This window comes from Cryptotermes secundus, unplaced genomic scaffold (genome assembly GCF_002891405.2).
Source record: "Cryptotermes secundus unplaced genomic scaffold, Csec_1.0 scaffold176, whole genome shotgun sequence".
Lineage (NCBI taxonomy): Eukaryota > Metazoa > Arthropoda > Insecta > Blattodea > Kalotermitidae > Cryptotermes > Cryptotermes secundus.
Window position 1 is genome coordinate 45488 of NW_019731569.1, and position 11838 is coordinate 57325.

Genomic DNA, 11838 nt, shown 5'->3' on the forward strand with positions numbered 1-11838 from the left:
ATAATAATAATAATAATAATAATAAAGTCTTTGGACAGAAGAGAAATGAAGTAACAGGAGGTTGGAGGAAACTGTATAATGAGGACTTTCATAACTTATACTCTTCTCCAAGTATAATTAGAATGGTCAAGTCAAGGAGGATGAGGTGGGCAGGGCGTGTAGCACGAATGGGGCGAAGAGGAGTGCATATAGGGTATTGGTGAGAAAACCAAAAGGAAGGAGACCACTAGGAAGACCAAGACGTTGGTGGGTGGACAATATTAAAATTGATCTTAGCGAGATAGGATGGGATGGGATGGATTGGATTGATCAGGCTCAGGATAGGCACCAGTGAACACGGTAATGAACCTTCTTCTTTTTTTTCCTTTCTTGGCACTACAGCTCCAGTGGGCCTAGGCCTACCTCCATGAACTTCTCGGTTTACTTCGGTTTTTCTAGATCTTACACATGCGGTAGGACTCCTTGGGCGAGTGATCAGCTCGTCGCAAGGCCTCTGCCCGTACACAAACACAGAAAAACGCACACAAACATCCGTGCCCTGAGTGGAATTCCAACCCACGATCCCGGCTTCCGAGCGAGCGAAGACAGTGTATGCCTTAGACCGCTCGGCTACCGTGACCGGCAATGAACCTTCTGGTTCCATAAAATGCTGGAAAATTCTTGAGCAGCTGCACAATTAGCGGCTTCTCAAGAGGGGCTCAGCTCTATGAAGTTACTTCGTTAGTTAGTTAACGAAAGAGTCTGATCTGAGCTTTATGGTCGGTAAAATGACTTAAGTCATACATCTTGCGTAGATAAGCAATACTGCATGCAGCCAGTTTCTGATGAGTAAGGAAATTAGACACGAGGTCACGTGTACTGACGACAGATCTTGCACCAAACACCAGCGTGGAGAGGTTAGAGCCCATGCTTCAAATTCGGGAAGTACCAGGTTAAAATCTCGGCTCGCAGACTTACTACCCTGACTGGTTTTCCTCAGTCATTCCAGGCAAATTTTGGGATAGTATCTCAAATTACGCCATGACTATTTGGTGTCATGGCCTTGGAATTCGCTTTTGGCAGACGATTCTGTATGTCGTGGTCTATTTTATGACGCTGTCAGTAGCTACAATATAGCATCAAATGAGAGGTTAGATGAATTGGAAACAATTTGTAAGGAAGTGACCTTGACTAATCCAGGCATTTGCCTTGAAGGACTGAGTTAAACCATGAACACCTGTCATGACAGCATACATCCTGACGGAGATTCTAACCGACAACATCCAGAATACTAACATATAGAGTTACCTCAACATAATACGCTCCTGCTTTGTACATAGGATGCATAAATGCAAAAACCAGGCATTTGTTTGGGCTAACTTCCTCACTAGGCACACACTCATTAAAAGTGACCACAATTAAAAACAAAATATTATATAAAGAATACTGCACTGATGATTTTATATATTTTAAATACTTCCAGTGGGTTCTGGAGTCCTATAAATTATCACAATTCGCCAAAACCGAAAACCCACCATGTTGAACTGACGAATAAGGATTTTATCATTTCGGTATCATGACAAATTATATCCATAAATATTATGCTAGTTATTATGAACGACTACAATTTTCCTACCTATGAATAGGATAAATGTTTGAAAATCAAAACCTAGAAGCTATTATTAGACTGAAAACTCGAGACAAAAAAAAAATAGAAATTAAAAAGGTTTCGTGCATCCTTCATTGACTCGAAAATCCTCTGACTTCAAAATTATAGTCATTTTAAACTATATTCTTCTAGTACTTCATAGTACCGTAATAAATTATGCAGATACCGCGGTAGTTGTAGGTTATGCATTCTCTTTACACTTCCAAAGGCGCTGTAATTGTCATAACCACATCCTGAATGTAACGAAAATATTGGGGAACACTGTAATAAAGTGATAAATGCTTACCACCGCGACAGAAAGGGCACCAAATGCGACAATACTAATCCAGAAGAAAGATTCCATTTTGACTGCCACAACAATATGTCCTCTCTCGTCCTCACTCCACCGTACCAGTTGCCTGACTGTGAGTGTTGCGTGGCGATTCGCTGGTGAGTCAGTCTGGCGAACAGGGAAGGATAGGAGACGATAAAGATGCAGTCAAACCTGTTTTTTCTTTCTGTAAACGTGACTGTGCCTTCCGCTTTTGTTTTTTATTTTTACCTTTCTTGGATCGTGTTTGTAGAAGGAATATCGGATGTGCGAGAAAAGCACATGAACCTAAGTGTAGTTTAACGCCCAAACTTTGTCAAGGAGTTTTGTCGTCTAGTATTGTCGACACCTTTTCATTTTCTATTCGAGTAATGACTGGCAATCAATCTTAACGTCCAATATATATTTCTGATGGAGTCAGAAATTTTACTCTGATCATGGAAAAGGCAGGTTTCTCCGAAACGTCGGTAATTATCTCCAAAACTATACAGCGACATCCGAGAATACCGTATCTACCTATTTAATGTAGCTCACGTTTTGGACCAACATAAATAATCCTCTTATTCTTCTTCATAATTGGAACGATTGGATCTGACACTTGTCTTCCTGCATATGTAATAGTGATTCGAATATGCTCTATACTGAATAAGACGCCATGGACGGACACAGAACCTAATTCTCTTGAGATAAAAATACTGCAATACTCTTTCCAGGACCGTCTCTGTGGTCTAGTGTTCAGAGTTCCTGCCTACAGATCCAGAGGTTCCAGGTTTGATTCCCGGCGCTACCAGATTTTCTGAGAAGTAGTGGGTTTGGGACGGGTCCACTCAGCCTCGTGAGGATAATTGAGGAGCTATTTCATGGAAAGAGCGGCTCCGGTACAGAAAACCGAGATTAACGGCATTGGGGAACCGTTGCACTGACCACGAAACACGCTCCATCCGCTAAAGTTGGCACTAACTTCGCCGACAAGCGGCGGTTTCTCGGTCGGTATAGTTGGCTTGCCGGCTACAGGCCACGGAGGATAGCTACTATGGAAGCCTTAAGGAGAAAATTCCTTCCACGAACTTCGCCAGCTCCGGGTCTGTACCCTCACATTAGGAATGTATTTATTTATTTATTTATTTATTTATTTATTTATTTACACATGTCTTTATTTACCTGCGTGCTTGTCTGTTTTAACGGTTCATTTTATTATTCTTTTGTTTGTTGTTTATTCATCCATTCCTATATTTCTTTTGTGTATTTAAACAATTATTGTGAGCTGGGGTTGCGCAGTCGGTATAGCGACTGGCTATGAGCTGGACGACCGAATGGTCGGAGTTCGAGTCCCGGTAGGATCAAAATTTTCTCTTCACCATATCGCCAGACCCAGCCTCCTTACCAAAGGGTACCGGGGGATTTTACCCAGGGGGTAAAGCGGCAGGGGCGTGAAGCTCACCACTCACCTCCAGCTAGTGCAGAGGTCAAGAAAATGTGGATCTATATATCCACTCCCCCATATGCCTTCATGGCGTAGTGCTTAATTAATTAGATACAGGGACAACTTTACCTTTTATGTTCATTTAAACAGATATTTCATTACTTATTATTTATTTATATTTGCAAGGTCAGAAAATTANGACGGGTCCACTCAGCCTCGTGAGGATAATTGAGGAGCTATTTCATGGAAAGAGCGGCTCCGGTACAGAAAACCGAGATTAACGGCATTGGGGAACCGTTGCACTGACCACGAAACACGCTCCATCCGCTAAAGTTGGCACTAACTTCGCCGACAAGCGGCGGTTTCTCGGTCGGTATAGTTGGCTTGCCGGCTACAGGCCACGGAGGATAGCTACTATGGAAGCCTTAAGGAGAAAATTCCTTCCACGAACTTCGCCAGCTCCGGGTCTGTACCCTCACATTAGGAATGTATTTATTTATTTATTTATTTATTTATTTATTTATTTACACATGTCTTTATTTACCTGCGTGCTTGTCTGTTTTAACGGTTCATTTTATTATTCTTTTGTTTGTTGTTTATTCATCCATTCCTATATTTCTTTTGTGTATTTAAACAATTATTGTGAGCTGGGGTTGCGCAGTCGGTATAGCGACTGGCTATGAGCTGGACGACCGAATGGTCGGAGTTCGAGTCCCGGTAGGATCAAAATTTTCTCTTCACCATATCGCCAGACCCAGCCTCCTTACCAAAGGGTACCGGGGGATTTTACCCAGGGGGTAAAGCGGCAGGGGCGTGAAGCTCACCACTCACCTCCAGCTAGTGCAGAGGTCAAGAAAATGTGGATCTATATATCCACTCCCCCATATGCCTTCATGGCGTAGTGCTTAATTAATTAGATACAGGGACAACTTTACCTTTTATGTTCATTTAAACAGATATTTCATTACTTATTATTTATTTATATTTGCAAGGTCAGAAAATTAACCCCCAAACAACAACCGCCATCTTACTAATTCAACTACTTGCATTAGCACATTCATTAAAGAAACTGCTTGCAGTCTTGGCCGGATTCTCAGTTCGGTATTTAGACTAATGTAATGCAAAAGACTGCGAGAACAAACGTCTCTGCCAAGGGAAAGCGGACATTTACACGGGAGGAAGACGCCGATTGGAACGATCTCAACACTCAAGACTAACAAGTTTCATGCGGTTAGTCCCTGACTTCCCTGGGTTCGAACCCGGGTCTGGTCAAGTGGGATTTGTGGTGGACAAAGTGGCGTTGGGGCAGGTTTTCTCCGAGTACTTCGGTTTCCTCTGCCAATATTCATTCCACCAAATTCTCTACCATCATAATCACTCGGGGTAGGTACAATAGGCCGCCGTGCCGAGTGGACCCAGCTGGACTCCACCCCCCCCCACCCANACGTGCCGAGTGGACCCAGCTGGACTCCACCCCCCCCCCACCCACTATGCGAATAAAAAAGAAGAAGCCATAAGATCTGAAATTTTACTGGGAAAGAAAATTTATATTTTAGTCTACTTGGTTATGAAGTACAAGCACGTGCCCTTTTATGACTTTATATATTTGGATTTGTACTTTTTGCACCTTGCTTATTGTATGTATTTTGTTTTGTATTGTTCCCTTTATGTTATAGTCTTTCCTTGTCTGTATCAGTGTAGGGTCTACTGCCACCAGGTGGACACCCGATTGCAGTAAAATAATAATAATAATAATAATAATAATAATAATAATAATAACAACAACCAGTAGATGAAAACCGAAGCTTCAGAATAACACTCTCTGCAGAATCAAGGAACTGAAGATGGAGGCAATATGTTCTTCCGAAACGTCGGTACCCACTTACAAGAGTAGACGGTTCCGTAACCCAGAAGATCACTACATGAATTTATCTCGTGCTACTATTAGAGCGGGCAACAGAACGCAGATCATCTCAAGGCCCCATTGCCTCTTATTGACACAAATGTACACATTTATTTTCAAGCCGGCTGTACCACACTGAAACCGGTTAATTAAACAGTAATGGTTTTTTACTTCTGCCATCAATTTGTTTACAGACTGGTGAATAGATGAACTTTGAAAATATATATGGAAGGGAATCCCCCCCCTTTGGCACTACAGCCCCAGTGGACCTAGTCCTACCTCCATGAACTTCTCCGTTCACTTCGTTTTTCTAGATCTTACACATTCGGTAGGACTCCTTGGGCGGGTGATCAGCTCGTCGCAAGGCCTCTACCTGTACACAAACACAGAAAAACGCACAAGCACAAACTAAAAATCCATGCCCTGAGTTGGATTTGAAATGGAAGGGAATACTTTGTGTTATTCTTAACAAAATCTAAGAACATTTTGTTGTTAGCAACAATGTTTCATTGAAATGGCTGTCTCGCAAGCTAGAGACTCAGATTTCAGTATCAAAGTTTAATGCATTTTTATTTTGACAGGAACTTTTAGATGGACCTGAAGATTATTTGAGATTCTTTTCCCATTGTTACTAAAAATACCTTCTCTGACGGCGAAAGATGCCACAACTCGATGACTCCTTAACATCCAGTACAATCATCTACATATCTTATATATTTTATTAGTATATATAGAATGTCCCAGGAGGAAGGTCAGTATTCAGGGAGGTCGTAATGTCTGTCATTCTAACCAACGCCAAGTGTATATGTACATGTGTCCTATTCCGAACGGTTTCCGAGCTATTTCAATGCACCGTTCACTGTACACTGTGCAGACGAGCAAAACGCCATGTCCTCACACGAGTTGCACCGAGATAGAGCTATTTCACTGTACAGTACACTGTACACTGTGCAGACGAGCAACACGCCATGTCCTCACACGAGTTGCACCGAGATAGAGCTATTTCACTGCACAGTACACTGTACACTGTGCAGACGAGCAAAACGCCATGTCCTCACACGAGTTGCACCGAGATAGAGCTATTTCACTGCACAGTACACTGTACACTGTACAGACGAGCAACACGCCATGTCCTCACACGAGTTGCAAATTGCATTGATGTTGACGGTGGAATTTTCGAAAGTGTATTATACTAGGTAAACTGTACCAACTTTGTTACTTGAACAGTAATACCGGTAAGCGGTAGCGTAGTTCGTTGAGGGGCTATGCTACAAGGCGAAAGGTCGCGGGTTCAAGTCCCGGTGAGGTCATTGGATTTTTTTTTTAATTCACCTAATCCTTCCAGCAGCACTGTCTAGATAATGTGGGACCCTCAACGTCTCAAAACCCTATGGGCCTTCACAACCTGTTACAGGGATAACTTTACTTTTTTACTTTATTAGAAACCGTACGTAATATCTCTTTCTTATCAACAATTTTGGAACTGTACAGTGAAACAGCTCTATCTCGGAAACCGTTAAGAACAGGACACATGTATGTATGTGTGTGTATACATATATACCGTATTTACGCATGTATAGGCCGCAGCACAATTTTCAGACAGAAATTATAGAAAAAATAATTTTCTTGGAATATTATTTCAGGAGTAGAACACCCTGTATAACTAATTATGAATATATTTTTTTTTAAATGAAGTGTGATTTCGAATATTTCGAATATAAGCCGCACCCCAGTTTTCCTCTTGAATTTTTGGCAAAAAATGTGCGGCCTATACATGCGTAAATACGGTATACTTTTTGTTTACAATGGCCGATACTATGACTTTCCAGAGTACTGACCTTTCCTCCCGGGACATTCTGTATATATAATCAACCACCAAAGTTTGTAAAATGAGAATTGGCAGGGTAAAATCGAAGTACTCAGAGAAAACATTCCCCATGCTGCTTTGTCCACCACAAATCCCACATGACCTGACCTGTGATAGAAATCAGGATACTGCGGTGGAGCTACGGCATGGCCAAGTGAATCTCTTACTCAAAACGTTGTCTTCTAAATATAGCTGTAAATAAATAAAGTGACGCTATGAATACTTCCATGACGGTGTTGTTTTGGCAGTAAGTGCAGATAAGTAGAGTCAGCAATTTTGTTCATAAAACACAAACAAACGAACTGAAATACAGAGATGGAAATTGTTCAAGAGAATAAATACAAACCTCGAGAAACTAGATACGGCCGGAAAAGGCTAACATATCACCACCAAATAAATGTCATCAATACAAATGAAACAGTAACTAAAACAAGTACTTACCTTCTCAGAAATCGGGAAACAAAAATAAATAATAAGAATCAATAAACCCTGATGACACAAGGTACAGCAATTAAAGCCAACTTACAAAAGCAAATAAAAGACCCCTCACGGTAAAAATAAATTATAATAAAAAATATCAAATCAATAAAATACAACAACAAAACAATAGTTTGCCCAAACCAACTTTAAACGTGCCAAAAAGAAAAATAAGCCAATCCGCTTAAGATAACGTCGAATTGTACGACAAAAAATTCAGTGTAAATGAAAAAAAATAACTATTGACAATAAAGGTTTTTTAAATAACATCTAGAAACCTTTTAAAAACTTTACAACACCAGGAAGCTGCTGTGATTGTGAAACGTTCGACTTTATGCGTACTGTGCATTGTAGGATATAAGTGTATGTATTTTAAATCAAAACACCTATTGTGATGGTAGTTTCCAGTTTGTAATGATGTTCCCTCTGAAGATGGCCCGTAAGGACCGAAACATGTAAGGGAGATAAGTTTTAACGTAGTAAAAACTTACATGTCACATTGGACGGAGTGGTTTGTATTTATAATTGTTAGTGTGACGGAGCAGAATGAAACAAATCAAATTTGTTCAAGAGAAGTTTAAGATAATTTTTATTATAGGGCTTATTAATTTCAGTGTTCATTTTTCCAAGTATATCATGCATTCACTATTACTAACGTTTTCTTTCAAGCAAACAGCTCGACAAACTACGTACACTCTTCTTTCTCACAAAGTAGCAGTAGTTACACTTTTGTACTGGTTCATTAAGGAGCTAATGACAGTTTTTCCAACTCCATAGATTATATAGCAGGAATCGCGATAACTCAGTAGGTATAGCGGAGGGCTTCGGGCTGGAAGATCTGGGTTCGATTTCGTGCAGTGTAAGATCAACAGCGTCCATAACAGCTTAACAACAAACACAGACTCTTAACCAACTATGTAAAGAAGGAAAAAACACTGCCCAGATCTCCAAAGACGGAAATTTACTCCAGTCTCACGTTGATAGAAGAGGCACGAAGACACGAACCTTAGCGGTTTAAGATTTTAAATATTAAGAATGTTATTAATACTTTAACTCAGCGCATTTTAAATCGATTAAATCTTTACATAAAACTTTTAACAAATTTGAACTTGATTTATTATAATTTACGTAATAGTAGCTTCCTCAACGTGTTGTTGTTATTAGCCTTCTGAAAATGGTTATTAATTGACCGAAACATGTAAAGGCATTACAAAGTAAAAAGTAAAAAGTAAAAGTAAAGCTATCCCTGTAACAGGTCATGAAGGCTCATAGCGTTGTGAGACACTGAGGGTCCCATATTATCTAGACAATCGGCTCACAGATGGCGGTAAGGTTGTCAGCCTTACGCGCCGGCCGCCCTTTACTCCCCAGGAAAATTATTTAATTAATTCCTGGTACTCATTTCTGTTAGAGGCTGAGTAAACCCCAGGGCCATAGTGCGGCTGGAAGGATTAGGTCAACTGAAAAAACTCCAATAACCTCATCGGGACTTGAACCCGCGACATTCCGGCTTGTAGCCTAGCCCCTCAACCAACTACGCTACCGCGTATGTATATATGCACACACATTTGAGTCAAACTGGACGGTGTAGTCAAATCATTCCATATAACACAGGGACTTCTTTACCTTTTACTTTTACAGATTACGAACATATGGAAACTCCGTGGCCTGTAGTTCGCAAGCGAACTATACCGACCGAGCGACCGCCGCTTGTCTACGAAGTTAGTGCCAACATTTGCAGATAGAGGGTGTCGCGTGGTCAGCGCAATATATCCCACGGCCGTTACTCTCAGTGCATATGACAACTAGTGATAGTATTATTGTAAATATGAAATTGAAAAGCTGAAGTAGGGAGCTGCCGTCACTTATAAATGTATTGTCCTAGGATCTGGATAGTGCTGCAATCTACTGGGATAAATGTTACTCATACAGCGGGGCTGGGGGCAGAACCTTCCGAATACAGAGCATGCGTACTGACTACTCACGCTCAACGTTCGGTTCCTTGTTTCTAGAATTTCACTTATTTATTTGCTTGTTATTTATTTAACAGCGCCTTCAGTAATTCAGACTATTCTCGTACAGCGTCCAGTGGCCCGATAATGGTGAATAATGAATTTCAATCTTCGTGGAAGCGCCTGTGACTAATTAAGTACAGGGCCAGCATACTCGGTGTCCTAGACAAAATTCAAACTGATATATCTCAAATACAAGTCAGAAAAATTACCGCGTGGGGGCCAACTTGTTCAATTTTATAGACATAAATAAATACTCCCCTCGTTGGTGCCTCCACCTTATCGTGGTGAGGGTGTTTGAGAGCTATACCAGCGGTAGCGTAGCTACTGGCAGGGCCTCCTTTGCTGGACAGGTCAAAGGGTAGGCATCAGACGAAGAGAAACACCAAAAATCAAAAACTGATGCCGGAAGCAGCGTCATCAACAGCGACTTGAAGCACAGAGCAAATGATGCTCGAGATAGTTCAAGTTCGTATAGCAACAGGCGTGACCAGAGTGGTTTGAACGGCTGTTGTACTGCGATGTGGAAAGCAAATGGAAAAACTACCANAAATACTGGGTGATAAATTTTTATGAAGAAAAATATTAGCATGACTGTCGTGCCAGCTTTTTTATAAAGTTCTCTTTTTTTTCTCGAAACTACGTTTAAAATAAGGCATTATGTGGGGGCACTCTGTAGCGTAGTTGGTTGAGGCACTATGCTACAAGCCAGAAGGTTGCGGGTTTGAGTCCCGATGAGGTGGATTTTTTTCAATTTACCCAATCCTTCCAGCTGCAATATGGTCTCGGGTTCGAGTCAACCTCTAACAAAAATTAGAATCAGGAATCTTCCTGGAGTGTAAAGGGCGGCCGGCGCGTAAGGCTGACAACCTTATCGCCATCTGTGAGCCTACTGTCTAAAGGAAAATGTAGGAGCCTCGACGTCTCACAACTCTATTGGCCTTCACGGCCGGTTACAGGGATAACTTTACCTTTTACTTTATAAGGCATTATGCTGGGTTCGGATAGAAGTACCAGTCTGTAATATACTACGCTTAATCAGCCTTAGGAGATTCAGAAATCACTTCCTTCGAAACTATGATAACCATTAGCGGCCTCCGTAGTCTAGGGGTAACGTTCCCACCTCATGACTCAAGGTACGCGGGTTCAAAAACCCGGCGGAGGTAGTGGAATTTTTAAGGGCGGAAAAATTCAGGGAACAAGTCCTCCGGGAGGGACTTTAAGCCGTGGGTCCCGTGTCGTAGATTTACGGCACGTAAAAGAACCTCATGTCTCTAGGAGACCTCTGAGCAAAATTAGGCCAAGTTTCCCGCCCAACTAGTTTCCAATTCCTCCGGTAGATGGGGGAAGTATCAGGTACCACTGCCAGAGGAGGGGGGACCTCTCTGACAGAAAGGGACTAAAGTATTAGATACCACTGCCAAGTAGAGGGTAGAAACCTTGCTGGCAGAAAGGGACTAGGAACCCCTGCCAGAGGAGGGACGACCTCGCTGACAGAAAGGGACTAACTATTAGATACCACTGCCAGTAAGAGGTTTGAACCTCGCTGGCAGAAAGGGGCTGATAGTAAGCACCAGTACCGGTAGGGTATGGAGACAGTAGAAATTAAAGAGGGACGCACAATGGACCAGTAACCGGTCTAAGTGCATGGGGAAACCCACCCCCTCAATACGGAATACGGAATATGGAATGATAACCATTTACCAAACTGTACGACGTTACATCTCAGAATATAGTGAACTCGACACTCACAGCAATTGAAACCACAATTCTCACGTCCCCAAGAAGAAACACAATTCTCATTATTCTGTATTCATCATATCTCACTGTGTCATTTTTATCATTCAGTTGTGACTTATATCACTTTACCTGTGAACATAATGTCAGCACCAGACACTGGACCACTGAACGGAATGGAATTCTACTGAAATGAGTGACATATTTATGAAACGGCTCTATTAGATCTTCGTTAAAGTAACAGTAACCTTACACAAATCATGTCATCGCTTCTGATTCGCCAGTAAGACGCCCAAGGTCGGGTTCATTGTCTCCACTACACATTTCGAAGCACTGATAGATAGAATGAACTACAAATTCGAGCATACATTCCTTCCTAGTTGCGAAACACGGTGGCTGTGCTGTTACTCACTCCTGAGAGAGAAAGCCAGCCGAAAAAGAGCTTGCCTCTGGACAGAAGC

General features: G+C 41.6%; 1 protein-coding gene across 1 annotated transcript in view; it reads right to left on the reverse strand.

Moving 5' to 3' along the window:
- Positions 1-11550, reverse strand: part of LOC111867067 (GILT-like protein 1) — a 41407-nt gene extending 29857 nt beyond the window's left edge. Inside the window, exons 1-2 of the mRNA XM_023856549.2 lie at positions 11510-11550; positions 1935-2087 (exon numbers count right to left, since the gene is read on the reverse strand). Coding sequence (XP_023712317.1) covers positions 1935-1991 — 57 coding nt within the window. The 5' untranslated portion in view covers positions 1992-2087; positions 11510-11550. The remainder of the gene's footprint in view (positions 1-1934; positions 2088-11509) is intronic.
- Positions 11551-11838: the final 288 nt, after the last annotated feature.